Source organism: Microcebus murinus, chromosome 10 (genome assembly GCF_040939455.1).
Source record: "Microcebus murinus isolate Inina chromosome 10, M.murinus_Inina_mat1.0, whole genome shotgun sequence".
Lineage (NCBI taxonomy): Eukaryota > Metazoa > Chordata > Mammalia > Primates > Cheirogaleidae > Microcebus > Microcebus murinus.
The window spans coordinates 73,826,306-73,852,755 of record NC_134113.1 but is presented as its reverse complement, the minus strand read 5'-3'; the positions used below and the strand labels follow the sequence as shown (position 1 = coordinate 73,852,755).

The 26,450-nt window shown below is 41.4% G+C and overlaps 1 protein-coding gene across 2 annotated transcripts in view; it reads right to left on the bottom strand.

Annotated features, from left to right (window-relative positions):
* DENND5B (DENN domain containing 5B) overlaps positions 1-24,144 on the bottom strand; it is a 181,754-nt gene extending 157,610 nt beyond the window's left edge. For both annotated transcript variants that reach the window (XM_076007508.1, XM_076007509.1), the window contains exon 1: positions 23,812-24,144. In XM_076007508.1, the coding sequence (XP_075863623.1) occupies positions 23,812-23,938 (127 nt within the window). In that variant the 5' untranslated portion in view covers positions 23,939-24,144. The remainder of the gene's footprint in view (positions 1-23,811) is intronic.
* Positions 24,145-26,450: the final 2,306 nt, after the last annotated feature.

The following is a 26,450-nucleotide window of genomic DNA, read 5'->3' as shown; positions in this document are numbered from 1 at the left end:
GGCAATTCATTTAACATCTCTGAACATGACTATCAACTGCAAACTAGGGACTGTATCTGACTTACTTATAAACAATAAAAATATAATTCAAAGCCGGGCATGGTGGCATGAGCCTGTAGTCCCAGCTACTTAGGAGGCTAAAGCAGAAGGATTGCTTGGGCCCAGCAGTTTTAGGCTGCAGTGGGCTATGCTCACACCTGTGAAGAGCTATTGCACTCTAGCCTAGGCAACACAGTAAGACCTCATCTGCAAAAAATAAAGTAATATGTACATAATTTGAAAAATACCTTTTACTATTGTTATTAAATCAAGTGAGATTAAAAGGCAATAACATAGTAAAAGAGAAATATATCAAAGTTCAGAGTTAGGTGTATACTCTAAGATTAATTTAAAAAATGTCACAGAACACAGAGAATACCTCTGGAAACATACACAAGAAAGTGGCTGTCTCTGGAGAAAAGAACTAGATGGCTGGAGAGAGGGATGAAATGATGTATTTTTTAACATAATCTTTTTGTATCTTCTAAGACTGATATTACATGAATGCGTTATCTGTTTTTAAAATAATGAAGAAAATTAGCTGTCAGTAAAAAAAGGACATAATGCCTGGAATGTTTTTGACTGTCTAAGGGAGAGTTCCAGAAATGCCTTAAACCTTATCAAAGTGTCTAAGGTTTAATCCAAATCAATTATGATAATGAAGACATAGCTAATACTTATTGTGCAATTACATCTTGCCTGGCTCCATAGTAAGCCCTACATTATCAACCCACAGCAGGTAGTTCAACACCAGATTCTTCCATTCAGCTAATTGGAATACAATCCTTTAGAGTAGTACGAGATGACCACAACATTCTAGGTAAGAATGGCGAGAACCCAGTGCAAGCACTTGCAGACATTCAAACTGGTTATAGATAGGTATGTGCTATACAAACTCCAAAATATTAAGGAACACATAGTTTACTACAGTATGTGTACTCCCATTGCAATGCCCTATTCCTAAATAAAACTCATTGTCCTTTAGAGAGGCTATTTCTATTTGTTATTTAGGCTAACAAATCCAACATACAATAAAGTCACCAAATTCAACTGACTGGTCTATCCTATCTCCTATCCATTCCCACCTTCTTTATTCCCACTGCTACTACTCTAATTGAGACCCTTTCTCTCTAATTTGTCTTATTGAACAGATTCCAAATTGGTTTCCCACTTGAAGTCTCTTTCCAGTTTAATATTTCATTCTATGCCTTTCATCCACAGTGCCATTTCCTTGTTTAAAACCTTTCAGGGCTCTTTTCTGTCTTTCAAAGAAAGGGCCCTCTTCATAGTCTAGCATTCATTAGAGTAGAGAACATAGGTTGAGCATACCTAATCCAAAAATCCAAAATATGAAATGGTCCAAAATCTGAAATTTTGTGAGCACCAGCATGACCCCAAAAGTAGAAAATTCCACCTCTGATCTCATGTGACAGGTGCACAAAATTATTAAAAAATACTGTATAAAATTACCTCCAGGTAATGAATAAGGTATATATGAAACATAAATGAATTTCATTTTTAGACTTGAGCCCCATATCTAAGATACTTCATTATGTATATGCAAATACTCCAAAATCGGAAAAAAATCCAAAATCCAAAAAACTTCTGGCCCCAAGCACTTCAGAGAAGGGATTACTCAACCTGTATTGGGATTGCTTCCCAGCAGCCACTTCCCTCCCTCTTCCAATGTGAAGCAGCTATGTGGTTTTTATTCCAAACTAGTCTCTAAGCAATCAGTTTAATCCTATCTTACTTGCTACACTGATTTGTTCAAGCATGGGCCACAGCAGAAACTCAGACTTTTGCTTCATGACAAGGTGTGGGGGAGGAGGAAAGTTAAATCTCTTCTAGGGAAGGCATGTGAAGCCTGAACTCCTGAAGCCATTTCATCACCATTAGGGAAGCCACTGTCAAGAAAAGTCAATACGAGGTAAAGGTAAAGCCTCAAGAACTGCAGTGAAATGGAGCTGGAGCTCTGTTTAGATTACACCTGAACACATCATCCCCCCAAAAAACTCTTTTATATTATGTGAATCAACCAAATTTCCTAGGTCCTCTTTGACCTACAACCACAAGCATTCTAACTGATAGAAAAATCCTCCAAAAGCTGATTTGACCCCTCTTCCCAAGTCATCTCTCACTCTATGAAATGTTTAAAAAGCAGGCTAGTCTACATACTTCTTTTATTTTTTTTTTTTTTTTATTTTTTTTTTTTTTTTTATTTTTTTTTTTTATTTTTTTTTTTTGAGACAGAGTCTCACTTTGTTGCCCTGGCTAGAGTGAGTGCCGTGGCGTCAGCGTAGCTCACAGCAACCTCAAACTCCTGGGCTCAAGCAATCCTGCTGCCTCAGCCTCCCAAGTAGCTGGGACTACAGGCATGCACCACCATGCCCGGCTAATTTTTTGTATATATATTTTTAGTTGGTCAATTAATTTCTTTCTATTTTTTTTTTAGTAGAGACGGGGTCTCACTCAGGATGGTTTCGAACTCCCAACCTCGAGCAATCCGCCCGCCTCGGCCTCCCAGAGTGCTAGGATTACAGGCGTGAGCCACCGCGCCCGGCCCATACTTCTTTTAAATATGTAACATATACATCTGGTTCTGGAAACAAAAAGAGATCTAGGCGTAAATAGACCCTTCTCCATGGTTTGCTCTGACATTCTTTTGTGACTGTGTTATAGTCTCCAAAAATTTTTAAAGAGCCAATGCCAGTCACAGCACTTTTTAGAAACAACTAAAATTCACCTCAATTCAACTCACCCCAAAATATAACTAAAAAACACCAAAAAAAAAAAAAAAAAGCAAATACCACCTCTGTAGATAAGGCTTTTTTCTAAATGTTTTTTTCTAAAAGTTTTGTTTCGTTTACTCAAAAAAATTTAGAAGGCACTGCCATTACTAACAAAAATCATATTCATGTTCAGTAAATTGATAGGTTTAAAGAAAATGAGAAATGCACATTTGTCCTTGCCTAAGTTTTCCAATTGCTATGACAAATATCCCTTTTCTTTGGTATCTTAAGGTCCTTTGTTTGTTTGGTTTAAACATTTGAAACTCATGATAAGTATGTTTTAGGAGGAAAGTCATTTACAGAAGGGGTCAGAAATCTTAACTTCCTCACAGCAATATGGTCTGGGAATTTTAAAAGCACCAACAGCCAAAACATAGCAAGACAATCAAAAGATTGTCCCTGTTCTTATTATTCTGCTGCATGAAAAGGGAAACTTCAGGCATTCTCTGAATTCTCAGCAGCTACTGCCAGCACTGATCCTGAAATGTTTACATAGCCCTTACCATGGCAGACAGGAAGAGAGCTGTGAGGGACAAGTGTCAGCTCTACTGGTACTTCAAGATTCAGCCTCCCTGACCGGGCGTGGTAGCTCACGCCTGTAATCCTAGCACTCTGGGAAACCAGGTGGGCGGATCGTTTAAGCTCAGGAGTTCGAGACCAGCTCTGAGCAAGAAGAGACCCAATCTCTACAAAAAATAGAAAGAAATTAATTGGCCAACTAAAAACATATAGAAAAAAAAAATACTCGGGCATGGTGACACATGCCTGTAGTCCCAGCTACTCGGGAGGCTGAAGCAGGAGGATTGCTTGAGCCCAGGAGTTCGAGGTTGCCATAAGCTAGGCTGATGCCATGGCACTCTAGCCCAGGCAACAGAGTGAGACTCTTGTCTCAAAAAATAAATAAATAAAAAGATTCAGCCTCCCTAAAATATTAATATTATTCTCTCCCAGCAACCTACAGGGAGACATCCAGATTGCCCATCAAAGGTTTCTTTTACCATCTAAGCAGATTTCCACTCTCCTATGGGACAAATAAATCAAATTCCCAGTAAGACATAGATCAGGAGTTTATCTTGTTCCTGAATTGCCTCTCCTGCTTACTAGCTTTCCCTGTCCTCCCATCTCATGTCACTAGTGATTTCCCCTTCTTTTTCCATAACAGAAAAAAAATTTTAAATAGACTATTTGAGCTTTACACCCCTTAGATTCAAAGCTAATCTTTTCCTATGTCACTTTAATTATTGATAGAGGATTTTGGTAAAAAAAAAAAAAAAAAAAAAAGTGTTGGAAGTACTAAGGATTTAATTTCTATCTCTAAAAGTAAACACCTGAAATAGACAACTCCATTTTATATAGCCATTCACTCTTTTTTTATTGAGACAGGGTCTCTAAAAGTTAGTAGGAAACAAAAAATTTAAAACCACAACTGTTATTTCAAAATCTAACCCCCTCCCACCTTTTTTTAAAATGAGGTCTTGCTCTGTCACCCAGCCTGGAATGCAGTGGCGTGATCACAGCTCACTATAACTTTGAACTCCTGGACTCAAGAGATCCTCTTGGCTCAGCTTCCATAGCTAGGACTACCAGCACGTGCCACCATGTCTGGCTAATTTTTTTTTTTTTTTTTTTTTTTTTTTTTTGGTAGAGAGGAAGTGTCTCTACTATGTTGCTCAGGCTAGTCTCAGACTCTAGGCTCAACTGATCATTTTGCCTCAGCCTCTCAAAATGCTGGAATTACAGGCTTGAGGCACCTCACCCAGTCCATTCACTCTTTTAATCAACTATCTACTATGGTCTTTACATATGTCACATACTAAATAAGTGGCAATGACTTGAACCAAAATGAAAATCTTACTGGGTTTTTCAGACTATTACTCAGTTCATTTAACCACAATAAAATGGTTACTCTGGCTTCTAACCAGAAATCAGAACTTCTGTTTTTTGTTTGTTTTTTTTTTAATTTTGCCCCTGTAGAGTAACAGGTGATTGTTATTTTCTTTATGCAATCCTGTACTCTGCAGTTTTAAAAACTGAGCATATATTACTGTGATAATTTAAAAGCCACAGTTTTGTTTTGTTTTTTAAAAGCATTTATCATGTTTTATTATTTCAAACCAATCATTTTATTTATCCTCATTCCCGATGAGTAGCAAAAAAAGGTCATGTAAACCAAAGTCCTAAACCTTCATTATTATAAATCTTTCTGACAGTGTATAAAACAGACATCCCTCAGAAAGTCTCATTAAAATGTCTGAAACAGAGCAAATGCTTAGTTTTCTGGATAAACTTGAAGACAGGATATAAACAATAAAGCACACAGAAAATCTCCAAACCCTTATTTTTGTCACTAATTTTACTCTCATTCCCAAAAAACTCTTATACGAGCTACTAACAAAAAGGCAAATTAAATGAATTCATCTCCTTTTCTCTGTGCCTGTTTTCATTCCTACTCTATTTCAGGATCTGATAAGGTGTTTAAAAAGTGTTAGCTTGTTCATTATAAGATGGTTAAAGTGCTGATTCTCTCTGAAACTATTCAATTTGCTGCTCTTGTATGACAGACACCCTCTGAATCCAGATTTTAACTTCTCATACTTAAAGAGACAATAAATCGGGAATAGTTGAGTCTCTCTCGGGTTTCTTTATCCTAGAAAGTTCTAATTGGTAGCCTCTCGCTATGTAAGCAACTTTACTTTATAAAAATTTCCAAAACATTTTATTCCAAAGAAAATACATATTTAGTCATTCACACACACAAAAAAGTTAGTTACTATTAATGGAAATACAATTAAATAGATATTTTGGACAGGAAAGTATTAAAGAAGAAAAAGACTTTTTAAAGAAAAAAAATTTACAAAATTCATTCCCACAATAAAATTTGGATGTTCAATTCTAAGAACATCTTTTTTCTTTTTAAAAAAAAAAATATAAGTAAATTTCTAAATTAGTTTATTAATTTATTTATTCCACTATTATCTTACCACTGTACTACTAATGTATATAACTAATGTTCCCTAAGAACATCTTTTAGGGAAGCTTAAAGCCTGATGCTGCTGTGTAAGAAACCTGAGTAGACTAGAGAAAGGCTCAAAGGCCTATAATCTTGTCACAAAGCAGCAGGGTGAAAGGGCAGAGGTCAGGTAACAGGGGAACAGGGTGCAAAATAGTTCCCACACTTGAGAGAAAACTGTATCTCATTATTTCAGAGTCATTTAAAAACTATTCAGTTGTGTTTACTAAAATAATGCAACCATATACACTTTCCTTTAAATCCCATGGCAAATTTGAATATTATGAAATAATTTATTTTTAAGAACAAGGAATTTAAGAAGTTAAAGTTACTTCTTTCGCTCATACTTGAAAAAACAAAAACAAAAAAAACCACCAATCTGTCACACACACATACCAGTGCTTCCGCTGTCCCTCAAAGACTTTCAGATAAAAGCTGTCACCTGACCTATTCAATAGAGGTCAATAAGGCACAGAAATAAATACTAAATGTGCATACATGTAAACAGACATTTCATGTTAAGGCCTCTGCTCCATAATGATTCAACAGGTAATTTCTACTTCATGACCTATATCCACATTCAGAAAAGGCTAAATTCTTACTCCTGCTTAGAAGAGATTTCATTCTAGGGAACAGTGAATGTAATTTTGTTAAACTTTCAGGAAATGGGCTCAACATTTGTGAAGGAGACTTTAAAATGACTCCATAGGCTGGGCGCGGTGGCTCATGCCTGTAATCCTAGCACTCTGCGAGGCCGAGGCGGGTGGATTGCTTGAGGTCAGGAGTTCAAAACCAGCCTGAGCGAGACCCCGTCTCTACTATAAATAGAAAGAAATTAATTGGCCAACTAATATATAGAGAAAAAATTAGCCAGGCATGGTGGCGCATGCCTGTAGTCCCAGCTACTCGGGAGGCTGAGGCAGAAGGATCGCTTGAGCCCAGGAGATTGAGGTTGCTGTGAGCTAGGCTGACGCCATAGCACTCACTCTAGCCTGGGCAACAAAGGGAGACTCTGTCTCAAAAAAATAAATAAATAAAATAAAATAACTCCATAACTTCTCCAGTGAGCAATTACATCTGTGGGGGCTTTGAGTTCCAGGGCATTTGTCTAGATATCTCTGTACCATTTCTTGTACTCTAACCACAAATTTTGTGTTCCAAGTGGAAGAGGGGTGAGACAGACATCAATGAAATCAGTAAAAGCGAATTATGGCCAGGCATTGTTGGCTCAAGCCTGTGGGAGGATGACTTGAGCCCAGAAATTGGAGGATGCCATGAACTATAATCATGTCACTGCACTCCAGCCTGAGTATCAGAGTGAGTCCTCATCTTAAAAAAAAAGAAAGGAGTTAGGGATAGAGTTTGGAATAACAGGTATGGTTCTAAATTTTTTGTTTCCTACTAACTTCCACCCTTCAGACACCTAATACTTTAATTCTACCCCCATTGGGCCTTTCTACCAGGGACAAGATGGCTGACAAGTAATTCACAGTAAATGAGGCCTGTCAGTTCTTCACCATGAAGAAGACAAGATTTTACAAACAGTTTGCAAGTATTTAATTAAAATCAGATTGTACCTAGGGCTGCCAGTGAAAAAATAAGCACTGCCAGACAGGAGTGAGAACCACCAAATAAAATAACCTATTTTGGCATAATCACCTCAACGGTATCAAGGCCTGTGTTTTAATAAACTGTGAAATCACAATCATTTTTCTCATGAATAATGGCACAAAACAAATGAAGTCAAATACAAAAGCTCATTTCCCTGGAGCTTAGCCAGAATATTTTGAAATCCAGACAAGTTTATTTATTAAGAAAAAGAATACACTTGAGACAGGAGATGGAAAACAGTTTTAAACAATCTGTTATCTTGTTACCTCAGCCATTTAAATTTGCTTAAAAGTTAGAGTTAAACTTAAAGTGAAACAAATTAACCTATAAAATAAAAAACACTGTTGTCCTAAAAGTGAATCATCAACAAGTTTTAAACCTATAACCATCCCTAAATTCTCACTGCTCTAACTCTTCTCATTAAAGTCAACATCTCATTCTCATGGAATTCCATGAGAATTCTCAAGGAATTCCAACTGATATGTTGGTGCTGATTCTTAGGACAAGAGAGAACTTCGATGTCAGGGGATTATACAAGAGTATGTTGTTATGCCCATCCACTACCCACCCTCAAAATAATTCATGTCTCATCTGCCCAGAGAAAACAATTCCTTCTTGCTATTTTAGTCACCATCTACAACAAAAGGGAAAAAAAATTGATATAGATTTAATATATAGAAAGAATATTGTTAGTCTAACTGACTGTTCCTGTTTTCTCAAAGGACTATGAGAGAAGGAAAATGAACATTTTGCCAAAAGAATATTTCTTCTTCTACTGGTTTTTATAGAAAATGAACAGCCAAAACAGCAATAGGAGGTGGCTTCATGAGGACTGAGGTGAAAATAAGGGTGATCTCCAAAGAAGGGATGGGGGGGAGTACAAAAGCCTAGTCTATGAGCAATTGTGTCAAGCTGTACTGAGGAACTAATACTATCAGAAACTTAATGGCTGGGTGTGGTGGCTTATGCCTGTAATCCTAGCACTCTGGGAGGCTGAGGTGGGCGGATTGCTCGAGGTCAGGAGTTCGAAACCAGCCTGAGCAAGAGCGAGACCCTGTCTCTACTATAAAAATAGAAAGAAATTAATTGGCCAACTAATATATATGTATAGAAAAAATTAGCCGGGCATGGTGGTGCATGCCTGTAGTCCCAGCTACTAGGGAGGCTGAGGCAGGAGGATTGCTTGAGCCCAGGAGATTGAGGTTGCTGTGAGCTAGGCTGACGCCACAGCACTCACTCTAGCCTGGGCAACAAAATGAGACTCTGTCTCAAAAAAAAAAAAAAAAAAAAAAAAAGAAAATTAACTTACATATCATTTCTACACTAATGTTTTCCCAAACTATAGGATAATTCCCTGTGTTAAATAAATGAGAGTGTGTTGTACTAGAAAAGAGCAAGACAGGGAAGGGGCAAGAAAACAATCTGCAAAGCAGAGAAACCTAGATAAGAGACACAGGCAAGAGAAAATTATGCAGAACAGGTGGATTTTCACCAGAAGGCCTCTAGGATCTAAACACACTACCTAAAAATATCTTTAAACTGGGTTTCACAGTTTAAAATCTAGAGGTCCACAACTATATTTAAGGATTCAGCACTTTAGTCCTCACCGCAGGATAGAACTTAAAAGATTCTATAATCCTAAAATTATAATTCCATCCCATTTTTTATTGTACTCTATAGTTTAAAAGCTCTTTCCAAAACACTGTCACATTTTATAATTGAGAAAAGTATCTAGAAACAACCTAGCTCAGCTTAAGTGTTGAGAAACACACTCCCATGGTGTCCTCAGATAATGCACAAAATATTTTAGAAGACTAGAAGGAAGAAAAGAAGTAATGCACAAAATATTTTAGAAGACTAGAAGGAAGAAAAGTAGGAATATCACTACTTTTGCAGTGATATTCCTAAAAGCCTTTGTGAATATGTGGAAACTATTCACAGCTCATCAGTAACAGGAGCTTAGCAGTAGCATCAAAAAAAAAAAAAAAAAAAAATAGGGCTGGGCACTGTGGCAGCATCACTTTTGGAGGCAGGAGGATCGTTCAAGCCCAGGAGTTTAAGGGTGCAATGAATTATGATCCCGGCACTGCACTCCAGCCTGGGAAACAAAGCAAGACCGTCATAAAAAAAAAAAAAAAGAAAAACAGATTTCCCATTATGTATTGGGCTATGTGTAATTACTGGTATGATGCATATAATGCCACCTCTTTCTCTCCTATCCAATAAAAGCACATAGGAATGGAACTGAGTGAAAATGACATCAGTAGAGGCAAGATCTTGAATCCATACCACTTAAATGTTAAAATATGTATCATTTACAACCTCAATATGTCTCCTATTGTTAGTAATTCTTGTGAGCTAACTCATAAATAGCAGGCCCATTAATGTGTCACCACTCAGCAGTTGAGGACAGCTGGTCTGAAAGACTTGGAGGGGCAGCAGAAAATAAAGGAAGAGGGCTGCTTTGGTGCTAGACTGCCTGGGATGGAATCCCTGCTATGGCCTTTACTGTCTCTATGACTTTGGGCAAAACTCACTAAACCTCAGCCTCCTCATCTATAAAATGAGGAAAGTAATACCTTCAAGTTATTGTGAGAATTAATGCTTATAAATCACAAATCATAGTTCATGATAAATGAACTGATAAAAATGTTAGCTATTTTCATAGCTTTATAGTGTAAGGGTGATTTCCTAGGATTACTTCTGATAATAATGCTAGCATCTATCTTTGAAAGTCATTTAAAGACAGTATTATTTCAAAATTAGCTTTCTGCACCAGTGACATATATAAGTTTACAATAGAAAAATAAAAGGTACTCAAGAAGTTCACATTAGTAAAAATATTAAATAGCTACAATATTTAATTTAGAATAAAGTTAGTAAAAGTTATGGATTCTTGGGAAAACTGCAGGATGTCTGAGAAAGCAAATGCTCCATGCTCTTCTATCCTTGTGATGTGCTGTCTCAGCAGCAACACTTCCACTTCCATTCCTAGAATTCTCAGCTCTTACCTCCTCACACTCAGCTAGCCACACCTGCATTTCATCTAAAAAGTAATGGGGAACGACAGTCTCACACCGAAAATTGTTGGAATCTCTGGCCAACAGGACATTAAAAAGTCAAGCCTTAGGCAGAACAGAACATTATAAAACACAATAAAGTCACCATGTAGGCCGGCGCTGTGGCTCACGCCTGTAATCCTAGCTCTTGGGAGGCCGAGGCGGGCGGATTGCTCAAGGTCAGGAGTTCAAAACCAGCCTGAGCAAGAGCGAGACCCCGTCTCTACTATAAATAGAAAGAAATTAATTGGCCAACTGATATATATATAAAAAATTAGCCGGGCATGGTGGCGCATGCCTGTAGTCCCAGCTACCCGGGAGGCTGAGGCAGAAGGATCACTCGAGCCCAGGAGTTTGAGGTTGCTGTGAGCTAGGCTGACGCCACGGCACTCACTCTAGCCTGGGCAACAAAGTGAGACTCTGTCTCAAAAAAAAAAAAAAAAAAGACACCATGTAAATGGAAAAAAATATAAAGGATTAGAACTTTATAGAAACAGAAAAAACTGTCCTGGCTGGACGATGCCCAAACCTGATGTGGGTATCCATGAAGAAGGAATCTATAAATGCAGTTTCCTAAGATACTCCTTTAAAACCACAAATGAAGCTATAAGCTCTCTTTAGTATTTAATACAACCACTTCCTGAAATTTCATAAGGACCCTCTATTTGTGTGCTCACTGCTTGGCACTAGTTTATAAATAAATAAGACATGCTATTTAAAAAAGACATTGCTATTTAAAAAAAAAAAAAGTCTTGCTGGTACCTGCATGCTTGCTTGCATACAGGTGATTAAAAAAAAATAAGGTTAATTTTATTTACCATACCTTCTTTTTGTATTGTTGTTGTTTTTTGTTTTGTTTTGTTTTTTGAGACAGAGTCTCACTTTGTTGCCCGGGCTAGAGTACTGTGGTGTCAGCCTAGCTCACAGCAACCTCAAACTCCTGGGCTCAAGCAATCCTTCTGCTTCAGCCTCCCAAGTAGCTGGGACTACAGGAATGCGCCACCATGTCGGGCTAATTTTATATATATATATTTTTAGTTTTCCAGCCAATTGCTTTCTATTTTTTTAGTAGAGATGGGGTCACGCTCTTGCTCAGGCTGGTCTCAAACTCCTGAGCTCAAACCATCCACCCGCCTCAGCCTCCCAGAGAACTAGGATTATAGGCATGAGCCACCACGCCCAGCCTACCATACCTTCTCTCTCTTTTTTTTTTTTTTTTTTTTGAGATGGGATCTCATCATGCTGGTCTCAAACTCCTGGACTCAAGCAATCCTCCCACCAAAGCTGCCAAAGTAGCTGGTACTACAGGTGTGTGCCACCATGCCCAGCCATATCTTATTTCAAGAGGAATGGAATAGGCGAATAAGTTTTATAGACAAAAGAAATTTTATTAGCTCTCCACAAAGCTGATATATACCTTTTTTGAAAAAGCAAATCATTTACCCACTCTCTTGCTTTTTCATCAATCTCAAACTTCTCATTTTTAAGAAATTCTAGCTTCCATTGTGGGGTTTAAGAAACCCACACATAAACCAAATATACTAACTTTTATTGTCAGTAACAAAAGGAAAAGTGGTATTTCCATCCATATCAAATTATCTCATTCAATTACTCAAACAATCTATTTGAGTTCCTATTCTGAGTCAGGCACTATTTTAGTCACTGAGTATAATAATAAACAAGAGAGACAAAGATCCTGCTTTCCAAAAGCCAACAATCTAATGGGAAAGACTGACATTAAAAAGTAAATAAATGGCTGGGATCAGCAGCAGCTCATGCCTATAATCCTAGCACTCTGGAAGGCTAAGGTGGGAGAATTGCTTGAGGTCAGGAGTTCCAGACCAGCCTGAATAAGAGCAAGACCCCATCTCTACTAAAAACAGGGAAAAATTAGCCGGGTGTGGTGGTGCACACCTGTAGTCCCAGCTACTCAGGAGCCTGAGGCAGGAGGATCACTTGAGCCCAGGAGTTTGAGGTTGTAGTGAGCTACAATGACACCACTGCATTCTACCCAGGGCCACATTGTCAGGTACTAACAAGTGCCATGAGGAAAATAAAGCAGGGTAACTGACAACAGTGAGGCAGGGAAGGGAGGATGACCTGGGAAGGCCTCTCCCAGGAGGTAATACTTGTGCAGAAACCTGAATGATGAGAAAAAGCCAGCCTTGCAAAGATCTAGTGCTGCACTGTCCAAAAGGATAGCCACTAGCCTTAAGTGGCCATTAAACACTTGAAATGTGCCTAGTCCAAATTGAGATATGCTATAAGTATAAAACACACTGAATTTTGAATATTTAATAAGGAAAAAAAATCATTAAAATCAATATCACCTGTTTCTATCTTTTCTAATGCAGCTACTTGAAAACTTAAAATTACAAATGTGTCTCACATTATATTTCTATTGGGTGATGTTAATCTAGGAAGAGGAATCAGGGGAGAGAATAGAAGATGAACAGGCCATGAGACAAGAAGTGGCTTTCTATGTTAAGGACCTGCAAGAAAACCAACATAGCTGGAAAAAGTGATCCAGTCAGAAAATGTTGGAAAAGTGAGTAAGCAGACATCAAATTATGAAGAGCTTTGAATCTTATTCAAAATACAAAGGAAGCTACAGGAGAATTTTAAGTAGAAAAAATTATTCTAAGATCTCACCAGCTATCATGTGGAGAACTAGCAGTATCATAGATACAATAATAATCTAAAGATTATCTAGTATGGTAATTTCAGACAGGGGCCCTGGGGTCCCTAAAAGTCCATGTAGATAATAACTGGGAATCCATAAATTGATATTATTATTTCAAAAAGATGACCAATTCTCTGGTATACTTTAAATCATCTCTAGATTACGGATAATACCTAATAAAATGTAAAAGCTACATATTATAAATAGTTGTTATGCTATATTGTTTACAGACACCTGTTAAGACTGGGCTGAAGAGCTCCACTGGCCCCCTCCCCTCAAAAATTGTCTTCCATGAAACTTAAGAGGGGGGTAGGGGAGTAAGCAGCACAGCAGGAGGTGAACAGCAGTAGGCAAGGGCAAGTAAGGTGAGGTGGCTTCTTGCATTACTGCCTAAGCTCCACCTGTACCCCACACCCCTCCCACTCCAACCCTAGATGGTGGAAAAATTATCTTCTGTGAAACCTGTCCCTGGTGCCAAAAAGGTTGGGGACCGCTGATTTAGGGAATAAGAATAAAAAGTCTGTACGTGTTCAGTACATATACAACCACTCTTTATTTTTTTGGAATACTGTATTTTCAATCTGACATTGGTTGAATCCATGGATGCAGAACCCACAGATACAGAGGGCCAATTATACATGGTATATATCAGGTCTCCTGTTCTATGGCATTGAGGATTAATATTTTTAAAGAAGATAAATCTAATTGTTTTTGTTTTTTTTTTACTCCAAAGGTGGTATATTAAGAACTCATTTATCTCACTTAACCCCTTTCGAGACAGATGAGAACACTGATGCCCACAGTTGTCATCAGTGACAGACCAGGACTGGAATCGCAGCTTCTGTCTGTACATCAGCTCTAATTACTACACTCACTGCCCTGCCAGTCATGGTTTCACAAGAAATCACACAGATTCCTTTTAAAAACAATAATCTTACTAAAGGACAAGAAACTATTCATGCATTTTTAAAAAAGAGAGAGAGATAAAACCCAGTAAGAAAAGCAAAGAAGTTTAAAAAAAAAAAAATTGAAAGTGTGCCAGCCTGTGCAAGAGCAGAGACCCCATTTCTACAAAAATAGAAAAAATTAGCTGGCACACGCCTGTAGTCCTAGCTATTCAAAAGGCTGAAGTAGAAGGATCCCTCAAGCCTAGGAGTTCGAGGTTGCAGTGAACTATGATAACACCACTGCATTCTAGCTCAGGAGACAGAGACCGTGTTTCAAAAAAATAAATAAATAAAGGTTGAAAGTGTAGGCTGGGTATGGTGGCTCACACCTGTAACCCCAGCACTTTGGGAGGCCAAGGTGGTAGGGTCACTTGAGGCCAGGAGCTCAAGACTAGCCTGGGCAACATAGCGAGACCGTGTCTCTACAAAAAATATGAAAAAATTAGCTAGCTGTGGTGGTGTGCACCTATAGTCCCAGCTACTTGGAAGGCTACAGGAGGACTGCTTGAGCCCAGGAGTTTGAGGCTGCAGTGAGCTATAACTGAGCCACTGCACTCCAGCCTAGATGACAGAGCAAAATCCTATCTCTTTAAAAAAAAAAAAAAAAAGTTGAAACTGGTATTTTTATAAAAGCCTTATATTTATATAGTAACATCTTACCTTTATAAATATTCATTGATAAAAACAAAGGTAACATCAAATATATACTCTTCTAACTTTTTTTTTTTTTTTTTTGAGACAGAGTCTCGCTTTGTTGCCCAGGCTAGAGTGAGTGCCGTGGCGTCAGCCTAGCTCACAGCAACCTCAAACTCCTGGGCTCGAGTGATCCTTCTGCCTCAGCCTCCCGAGTAGCTGGGACTACAGGCATGCGCCACCATGCCCGGCTAATTTTTTTATATATATATCAGTTGGCCAATTAATTTCTTTCTATTTATAGTAGAGATGGGGTCTCGCTCTTGCTCAGGCTGGTTTCGAACTCCTGACCTTGAGCAATCCGCCCGCCTCGGCCTCCCAAGAGCTAGGATTACAGGCGTGAGCCACAGCGCCCGGCCCAACTCTTCTAACTTTTTGATGAATGAGGAAAGGAATTTATGCAAGAGAGTGCTGGCCACAGAAGAGATTAGGCTAGGTCATAAAGGTCTGACCAGTAGTATCTCCTTTAATATCTTTCCTATATAAAGAAGATAAAATATAATCTTGTTTGACTATAAGGTTACCCATTTGGGATTTGTGTACTGGTAGATTTTACAATCTGTACGATACAGCATATGTTATTAAGGAAACGGCAAATACAGTAGTTATGAGCATGGATGGCTTATGTCAGACAACTTTCAATCAAGGTTTCTCACTTACTATATGAACCTAAATGAAGTACTTAAATTCTCTAGCCTCAGTTTCCTTGTCTATAAAAGAGAGAAAACAGTGCATACCTCCTAAGGTATGCTGTCAGTATCAAATGAGGTAATGACTATAAAGCATTTTCCACAGTGCCTAGCATGGGGAAAGCATGGTATAAATGTTATTTTATTATTACTATCTCATTGTAGATTTTTACAGAATAATGGATGTACCCTATATATATTCCATAACCTGGCATACTGTAATCATTTAACATTAAATAATCCAAAATGTAATAGGTAGTTATGACCTTACCAAAAACAAAATTTAGGTGATTATAAAACAAAAGTGTTAAGGATGTGGGCATTATGGCACATGTTTCCTAAAGCACCTTACACAGGAACTATCTCCACCCTCCAGTAAATTGTAGGAGAAGAAAATATTTTCTTCCGTATGGAGCTTTATGGAAATTATGACTAACAATGCATTGTATTCTAGACATTTACTTTTATTACCCCAAGAATGTCTGTGACCAGCAGTGGAAATACAAGCAAAAGGATATCCTCAGAAATTTTATTAATAGAATAGTCTGTCTTAATGCCTCAGCAGCAGATAGAACTTGCACTCCTTCAGCCTCCCTTCTCTTCCTCTGTCCCTGTTTCTTTCCCTTTTTCTTACTGTCTTCTCCACCCGCAAAGACACTACATCTCTCTCCTCCCCTCTTTGGTCTTTTCATTCTCTATGCTGGTGTGTCCTGCATTAACAAAATGGAGCATACATCAGAGCTCTGGGGTTATCACAGGGAATCTAGCTGTACTCACTATTGGGGCAATTTTATGATAGAGTTTTATTTCCAGTAGATTTTAAAAATCAAATTATCACTATACCATAGCAACTAGACCTCAAGTCTTCTTTGACCTTACTAGAATGGAGGCTAATCCTTGTATTATTCCTTCCTCAGCTCCCCAGTTACCAGGCCAGACCTTCCAAAACCCCAATAATCTACTGCGGGCCAAAGATGTCAACAAAGCTAACCAACTGCAGCACTACCACAGTGGTCATATCATGGTAGGGAGCTCCTACCCCACCCAAGCCTGTACACCTGGCCATTGTTTTTAAAAGACATACTTTAGCACACTCTTGACTATGACATTCAGTCTGGAATAAGGGTAAGCCTGAAATGCTTGCTGAATTTAAGTCAACCTCATCTGTTTCTGAACTTAAATAACTATGGGGCATAGTACTAGAATCACTATGCACTAGCCATGTGTGACTACTGCTGGTCAAATGTGATCTGAGAGGGCCCTGAATCTCTCAGCCTCAGTTTCTTCTCTAAGGTCCTTTTCAGAACTATTGCGGCATGACACTCAGTGTCAACTAAATTTTGTACATATTTGAATTTAGACCAGTGGTCAGTGGTCCTCAATCCTTTTGGCACCAGGGACAGGTTTCATGGAAGACAATTTTCCACAGACTGGGGGCAGGGGGGGTGGGGGTACAGGGGCTATATTTTGGGATGATTCAAGCCCATTACATTTATTGTGCAGTCAAACCTCTCCGCTAATGATAACCTATATTTGCAGTTGCTCCCCAGCGCTAGAATCACTGCCTCAGCTCCACCTCAGATCATCAGGTGTTAGATCTCATAAGGAGGATGCAACCTAGAGCCCTGGCATTCGAATTTTACAGTAGGGTTCACGCTCCTAAAGAATCTAATGCCTCTGCTGATCTGACAGGAGGCGGAACTTATGTGGTGATGTGAACGATGGGGAGTGGCTATAAATATAGATGAAGCTTCACTCACTCATCCCGTTGCTCACCTCCTGCTGTGTTGCCTGGTTCCTGTAGGGGTCCACTGCAGGAGGGTTGAGGACCATAGATTTAGACCATGCCTTCCACTGCCTCTAAGCTCTTCTGGAAACCACACCCAATACAACCAAAACTAAAAATAGCTAGAGAGGCCAGGCGTGGTGGCTCATGCTAGTAATCCTAGCACTCTGGGAGGCCGAGGCAGGAGGATCACTCAAGGTCAGGAGTTCGAAAGCAAGAGCAAGACCCCATCTCTACTAAAAATAGAAAGAAATTCATTGGCTAACTAGAAATATATAGAAAAAATTAGCCAGGCATGGTGGCGCACGCCTGTAGTCCCAGCTACTCGGGAGGCTGAGGCAGGATTGCTTGAGCCCAGGAGCTTGAGGTTGCTGTGAGCTAGGCTGATGCCACAGCACTCTAGCCCAGGCAACAGAGTGAGACTCTGTCTCAAAAAAGTAATAAAAATAAAAATAGCTGGAGACACCAAGAGATCTAAACAAAGATCTGTGGCAGAGATCTTATCTATCAGACTTCAACAACTATTAGCAGGACTCAATCCAGACTACCATGAGAACAATTTAAGGACATTCTGGTCATCACAAAATTGGGAGACTCATATGTAAACTTATATTCATTCACTTATTAAACACTGTGTATTGCATATAAGGCACTGTGAGAGAGAGGCAAAGTCCCTTCCCTTTTGGGAGGCTTGCATATTTATGTTACTTAAATACAGGCATAATCATGCTTTTCATTTTTCCACTGCCCAAAAAATTCATTGCTGTAAATCAAGCTATATGTATTCCTACAGCTAGGTCTTAAAGGAATGAGAACCAAAAAAGAAAATATCAGGCCAGGCTTAATGGCTCACCCTTGTTATCCTAGCACTCTGGGAGGCTGAGACAGAAGGATCGCTTGAGGTCAGGGGTTCCAGACCAGCCTGAGCAAGAACGAGACTCTGTCTCTACAAAAAATAGAAAAAATTAGCCAGGTGTGGTGGTGCACACTTACAGTCCCAGCTACTCAGAAAGCTGAGGCAGGAGGATTGCTAGAGCCCAGGAGTTTGAGGCTGCGCTGAGCTGTGATGATGCCATGGCATTCTACCCAGGGCAACAGAGTGCAACTCTCTCTCTCAAAAAAAAAACAAAAGAAAATTTCAAAATGATGTCTGCCTTCCTTCACATTAACCAACTGCATTATTTACCTCCATTTATACCTTCTTTCTTCTATATGCAAGAAAGAATCCAGGTTTATTGTTTGTTTTTTAGAGACAGGGTCTCACTCTGTCACCCAGACTGGAGTGCAGTGGTATCATCATAGCTCACTGCAACCTGACCTCCTGAGCTCAAAGGATCTCCCACTTCAGCCTCTGCAGTAGCTGAGACTATAGGTATGTAGCACCACACCTGGTTAAAAGAATAGTTTTGAAATCCTTAACATTTAATGGAAATTTACACATTCCAACTTTAACATTTAAAGGACATTTTTGTTTATGAACAAAGTGCATCCTGAAAATATATGGTGAGAAGAAGCACAACAGCTAAGATGTGGCAGAGAAAGGACAATAGGTATTATAATACCAACATATCACTATATACATGTGAACATTCCCCATAAAATTTCTAAGTCCTCCATTTTAAAATATACTTTTATTTATATATTTAAATTATTTTCAGCTATTAAGAGATCTATTTATTTGAGATGAAAGTAGTCTTTTCCATTGTTGTTAAAGTTGAGTTTTACTGGGAGGAGTAACTAAAAACTATCTGAAGCCTTGATAACTTTTATGAGGTCTTCTCTATTTAACTGTTACTTCATCATATGGTATGTGTCTTTAATTTGATTTCAATGTCCCACCACCAGCAGAGGGTGAATTCTAGGAACGTGCATATGTTAAAAAAAAGTCTAGGCCGGGCGTGATCGCCCACACCTGTAATCCTAGCACTCTGGGAGGCGAGACGGGCCCATTGCTCGAGGTCAGGAGTTTGAAACCAGCCTGAGAAAGAGCAAGACCCCGTCTCTACTATAAATAGAAAGAAATTAATTGGCCAACTAATATATATAGAAAAAATCAACCGGGCATGGTGGCGCATGCCTGTAATCCCAGCTACTCTGGAGGCTGAGGCAGAAGGATTGCTTGAGCCCAGGAGTTTGAGGTTGCTGTGAGCTAGGCTGACGCCAGGGCACCCACTCTAGCCTGGGCAACAAAGTCAGACTCTGTCTCAAAAAATAGTCTATAAAGCCAACTGGTAGAATTTATGTTTAACAGAAGTCAATTAAGACCTTCCACAGGCAGGGTGACATCTTGTTAAGAAAGTGGGATACAGATAGATCAGTTCCAGAAAAGCAAAATAGAACCTTAACTATCATTAGCTCTCAAATTTATGTAGCAAAACAGAAACAACCTTCTGGCTAATTTGCCTAACACAGTTTCCTCATCCCCAAATGTAGCTCTATGGAAATATTCAAGATTGTTAGTAGAGAACATGACACTACATGTTCCTGTGTTCCTCCCACGTCACCATCCATACTCTTTAATCTTCTTGGTTGTTTCCTCCTCATACTCCCTACTGCTGCTACACATTGGAGTGCCCCCAGGACTCAATCCTTCTCTTTTCTATCTATCTATACTCACTCCCTAGGTGATTTTAACTAATTACATGGCTTTAAACTTATATCTACAGTCCAGACCTCTCCCTGAGAGATGACTTATCTACTTGACATCTCCATTTGAATGTCTAATGGACACTTCAAACTTAACATGTCCAAAACTGAACTAATCTCCAGTCTGCTTCTCCATCAATCTCCCTATTTTAATAAACAAAGAAGCTTATGTGTTCAGTCCAAAAATATTGGAGTGATCTTTGATCACTTTCTTTGAATATAACTACCATATTCATAGAATTCATTAATATTCACACATTTCATCAGCAAGTCCTGTTGGCTCTACTGTCAAGATACATCTGACTCCTTCCTGACACTTCACCAAGCCACTGACATCTCTCACCTCAAATAATGAAAGAGCCCATCTACTCACCTGCCTCTACCTTTACCCCGATACAGTCTATTTAACACGGCAACCACAAATCCTTTTAGAAGATACATGAGATCTTATTATTACTCTGCTCAAAACCTCCCAGAGCTTTCCGATCTCAGAGTAAAAGCCTAACAAACGTCTATGACTCCCTACACAATCTCTCCAGCCCTTTCTCTTTCATCTTATCTACTATTTCCCCTTTCCTCAGCTCCAGCCACACTGGCTTCCTTGCTGTTACCTGTACAAACTAGGCACTTTCCCACCTCGGAGTGTCTGTACTTGTTTCTTCTGCCTGCAATGCCATTCCCCCAGCCAATCCATATGGCTTGCTTCCTCACCTCCCTCAGGGCTCTGTTCACATGTCACCTTCATCGTGGGCCCTTCTCTAACCATCTTATTTTAAATCACAACCTCACCATCCCACTACTCTGCTGGCATTCTCCTAATCCCATTTCTCTATTTTTCCTCATAGCACTTATTAACATCTGACAAACAATACACAGTTGGCCCTCTGCATCCATGGATTCCAAATCCACACATTGAATCAACTGCAGATGGAAAAGGTAGTTAGGCCTATGATGGTTTCATCTGTACTGAAGGTATACAGAAGTTTTCTTGTCATTATTCCCTAAACAAAAGACTATAACTGGCCAGGCATGGTGGCTCACACCTGTAATCCTAGCACTCTAGGAGGCTGAGGCAGGATGATCACTTGAGGTTAGGAGTTCGAGACCAGCCTGAGCAAGAGTGAGACCTAGTCTCTACTAAAAATATAAAGAGATTGGCCAGTCAACTAAAAATAGAAAAAATTAGCTGGACATCATGGTATGCGCCTGTAGTCCCAGCTACTTGGGAGGCTGAGGCAGGGGGATCACCTGAGTCCAGGAATTGGAGGTTGCTGTGAGCTAGGCTGATGCCACGGCACTCTAAGCCCAGGCAACAGCGCAGACTCTGTCTCAGAAAAAAAAAAAAAAAAAAAGAGTATAACTATGATTTACATAGCATTACAACGTCGTATTAGGTATAAAAAACAATCTAGAGATGATTTAAAGTATATACAAGACTGTGCAGGCCAGGCGTGGTGGCTCAAGCCTCCTAGCACTCTGGGAGGCCGAGGCGGGCGGATTGCTCGAGGTCAGGAGTTCGAAACCAGCCTGAGCAAGAGTGAGACCCTGTCTCTACTATAAAGAGAAAGAAATTAATTGGCTAACTAAAATATATATAGAAAAAACTAGCTGGGCATGGTGGCGCATGCCTGTAGTCCCAGCTACTTGGGAGGCTGAGGCAGCAGGATTGCTTGAGCCCAGGAGTTTGAGGTTGCTGTGAGCTAGGCTGACACCACGGCACTCACTCTAGCCTGGGCAACAAAGGGAGACTCTGTCTCAAAAAAAAAAAAAAAAAAAAAAAGACTGTGCATAGGTTACATGCAAATACTACACCATTTTATAAAGGACCTAAGAATCCTAGAATTTTGGGTGTGGAGAGGATCCTAGAACCAATCCCCCATGGATACCAAGGGATGAGTATACGCCATTATTTGTTTGCACTAGAATGTCCCCAGTGCCTAGAACACAGGCTTCACATAGAGGCTTTCAAAACTATTTGCTGAATGAATGAATGATACTGAAATATTACCAGGCAAAATACATTACCTGAATACATCAAGTATTATGAAAAGCAGAAATCCCAAAACCCACAAGGACACAAAGTATTGCAAAAAGAGATACTATAGTCTGTTTCTAAAAAATGCATTAAAATATAATTTTTTACTGTTCAGTTTTGTTAAAGGCATTTGCACTGTGCCTAAAGAGTCCCAGGTCACACCTATAAGGTGTTTTGGCTTTAGTAAGCAAGTGGGAAAGAGAAAAATACAGGCTTCCTTTCATCAGTCACCACTGACAGAAGGCCTCCAAGTGACCCTGGTGCCACAAATGTTTAGGATGTTTACGGAAGAAGGGATTCTAGAAAAATAAGATAATCCCTTCACCAATCTCTAAAGAGAATCTCTCCAAATCTTTCTGTAGACATTTTTTTCTAACTTCACATCCCTTAGCAAGGCCATTCTTAACATGTAGATGAAATCTCAGTGGAAGAAACAACATGATTACATAATTACACATACAGAAAAACCTGGTACTCTATTATCTCTTTTTAAAAATTTTTTTAACTAAAACTAGACTTACAGTTCTTATTGAAAATGTCTTGCTGTGAAGCTGAGTTAAGAGAAAAAAATGCTCTCTTAGCTAAGATGTGGGTTGACAGATACTGTATTTTAAGGGTGAAGTTTTGTCTACTAGCGTTTATTATTTAATACATTCTTCCCAGTTCCTCCCCCGCCCTGAAAGGAAGAGAAAAACCGGCACAGTGGTGCAATCGATAAGGAATTCCACGTCCAGAGGAAGCTGTTCTGAAAGGCTATACCCTAAGTGTTTAACACTGACACAGATAAAGTTCAGGCGGTAGATGTCACTTGTCTCACCCATTTAACAACATCATCATCAAGATTCAGATCCCACGGAGGCAAACAGAAAGAAATAGGCGTGGAAAATGAAATCAGTCTTTTCTCCCCGGCGTCCTCTCCACACTGCGCACTCCCCCCCGCCCACCAATCGCCCTTTAAAGGCCCCTTTTCCCAGCGTCGGTCCCCCGGCACAGCCCCGCACTGCGCCACCCAATCAGTCAAGAGCAGTGACCGGTGCCCCTCCAAGAAAACCCAGGCACTAACACACGGTGCGCCAAACTGAGGGGGAAATACCCCACTACTTAAACTCGGGAGCAGCGTAAGCAGTGTCAACAAAGCGCCGTGCCGGGTCCCGAGCGTCCAAAGGTCCCCTGCCAGCTCCCGTGACACTGCCAAATCGACAAGATTCCAAAAGGTGACTCGACCGTCATCGCAGAACCCGAGGCGGGAGGCGGCGCTGACCGGGAACAGTCAAGGATGAAGTCCAGCTCAGCCTCCCGCCGCGCGCTCGCCGCGCACGGCCACCACCGCCTCGGAGGGCGCCAACCCCGCCGGCGGCCCGGCGGCCTCCCGCACCCCCTCCCGCGAAGCAGCCCGAGCGCCGCGTCACGCGCGGGGCCGAAACTTCGCAGCCCGGGCGGGAGGGGTAGGATACAGGGGACCGCCGCAAGGCCGGGCAGTCAGCGCGCCCAGGGAGTCACTGGCCGGCCCCGCGCGCAGCTGCGGGCCAAGGGGCCTGCGTGCCGTGCGGGCACCGTGCCCTCGGGGCCGCCCCCGCCCCGGCCCCCGCGCCCGTTATTAATAACCCAGCGCCCCGGAGGCGAGAGCCCCCCGGCGGCGCGGCGCCGGCGGAATCAGCAGCGCGCCCTGCACGCGGAATAAATAACAATGTCATTAAATCGCCGCTCGAGCGCCCGTTCGGAGGGAGAGCGGCAGCGGGAGGCACCGCCAGGGGCTGACTTTGTCTGGAACCCGCACCCCGCCTCCCGCGCGTCTCCCGCGCCGCCGCAGCCCGGCCTTACCCGCCAGCTCGTCGGGCTCCAGCCCGCTGTCCGCGTCGATTCCGCACAGCACGAAGTAGTGCGCGAAGCGGCAGGCGGCCGGGGAGGAGCCCGAGCCCGGGCCGGGCGCCGCGCCGCTCCCGCTCATCCCGGCCGCGCTGCTCCGGCGGCCGCCGCTGCCGCCCGGGAAGCCTTCTGTGGTGACTGCTGCGGAGGCTGCTGCCGCCGCCGCCACGGCTGCGGTCTCCGCGCCCGTCCTACGGCGACACCGGCAAGCCCATGGCCGCGCAGCCACCGCTTGCCACCGCAGCCTGGCTCCTCGCTCGGCGCCGGGGAAGCGGCCGCGGGCTCGCGCCCAGTTGGTCCGGATCCCGGCCGCGGTGGGGGAGGGGCGGGCAGGGGGAGTGTCGGCGTGAGAGGCTCGCGCCGCCGCAGCTGCGCTCGGGAGCCGGGAGCCGCGGCGTCTGGCGCCCGCGGGTCAGCTGAGCGGCGCTCGGGCTGTGGGAGCGCCGGGCGGACGGGGGCGCCGGGGACCGGCGCGTGGGGCGGGGGCGAGGGGGGGCAGCGCGCTCGCGAGGGGCGGGGACGCGCGCTTCGGCCGTGCGCGCGCGCCCGGCGGCCTCTGAGGGAGAGCCGGGCGCGGGCCGCGTTCGTGCCCTCCGGCCCCGGCTGCGGCATTGGGGGCGACCCCTTAACACACCCCCGGCCGACCGATAAGAGGGCTAGCCTTAGAGCAGCATTCTGTCTTCTCAAGGGGATGTTACCCATTGTAATTAAAAAAAAAAAAAATGAAGCTTTGGGGAAGGTTAACAACCTCTGTGAGGTCATTTCCCACAACTGGTCTGGACCGTCATCTTTTAAACTCTGCCCTGTGCAGGTGCCTATCTCATTTTAAGATCCTAGTCCTTGAAACCTTCCCTCAGCCCTCACCGACCCCCCCATTCACAAGCCATCCTTCCTCAGTGAATTGGTGACAACGGTGAAGGGGAACAAACACAAAACAACTCAATATCCACAGTCTCGAGACTTCTAAAAGGACTGTAATATCCAATGCCCTCTCCCCCCCCTTCTGAAATTTATCCTGACATTTTCCAGGTCAGTGTAAAGTAGCCAAGGCGCTCCAGTTCTGCAGCTCTGTACGCATTGGATGTTATCTGCTCTCCCCGCACGTACAACAGGAGGCTGATAAGGCAACAGGAATTAGACCCTGAACTCTGCTCCTCACAAGGGCACGGCTTTCTTACCCTGCTCAACTCTGACCTTTCACTCTGCAGAAGGAGCTCAGCAACCGGTTCTTTTTCCTTTGAAAGATGGAAAACTGAATCCCTTCCATCTCCATATGGCCCTCCCTTCCACACCCCTGCCTGCTCATTCCTCTCAGTATTGGAGGGGAGAGGGGTTCGTGAACACCACTGGTAGACACACAAGCAAACCTTCCAAAGAGGTGGACCGAGAGAACCTCAGTTATTTGACCGAATAATGTTCTTCTTGGAAGATATGTATGCATGCAAACATCATGTAGTATAGTTTGTATCCTCACTTTCTTTCTTCAATTTTGAAATGTAAGAAGAATCAAGAAATCTGGGTGAGCCACATCCTGGGTAATTGACCTTTAGCTCCCATTGCACACTGCACTTCTGGAAAACACTCCTAATGATTTTTCTGTGTCATCTTTGCTGGGTTATAAACACAGAGCACGAGTTGTACGCTCTGGTTCTTTAGATTGCCAGTATCTAGCAAAACCCTGGCCCCAACTAGCCTCTCAATTATTAATTGAGCGATGACAGAGGGATGGTTATCTAGATAGTAACAGATTATTGATGGTACTAGGAAAATTCATAAACTTCGATATCTGTAACATATTTATGAACACATGTTAATTACTGTTATACAATTAGTGCTTTTCCTCGCATAGAAAGTGCTGAAATGCACAAAACAATTTCACTAGTAGGGAAAGAAGAAAGTGGCTGGGTGTATATATATATGGGTCTCCTGATTGTCTTTGGTGGTAACTTCTTGAAGAATGTCAGATTCTAGGCTAATCGAACAAAACACAATAGAAAGCTAATTTACTGTTTGCACCAGCCAAGAGACATGTTACCTTTTTTCATCTGAACAGTAACTGGTTTATGAGACTGTAAGCTCTGCATTAATGTTTTTAAGATTAAAAAAAAATTGAAGCCATAACAAACAGAATGCATGCAATTATATTAATCTTATCAAAATAGACAAAATTCCTAAGATCTTTCCTAAAACTTTCCAGGAAATAGTTACACATTACAAGACTAAACACTAATTTGAAAATATCTGGATTCTTTTATTGTCACTTCAGAATGGCACTGCATAGGTATATTCTGCATTAAGCTGTAATGATTTGTACCCCCATAATATGATGAAAAAATAAATAAAAAATAAAAGAATGTGGTTGTTTAAAAAAAGCTGTAATGAAACAAAGTTGAAAGAATATTCAAGAACTAGCTATATATCATTAATGGCATGCATGTTCTCTAAAATGACAGAAGTAAATTAGCTAAGTTAACAAAAATGACTTAAAATAAATCTTCTAAAATATTTAAATTGGGTTGAGAGGAGAGATCATATCTGTCTTCCCATGCTAAGACAATGTTTGCCAACAATCATTAATGTAACTATTCAGAACC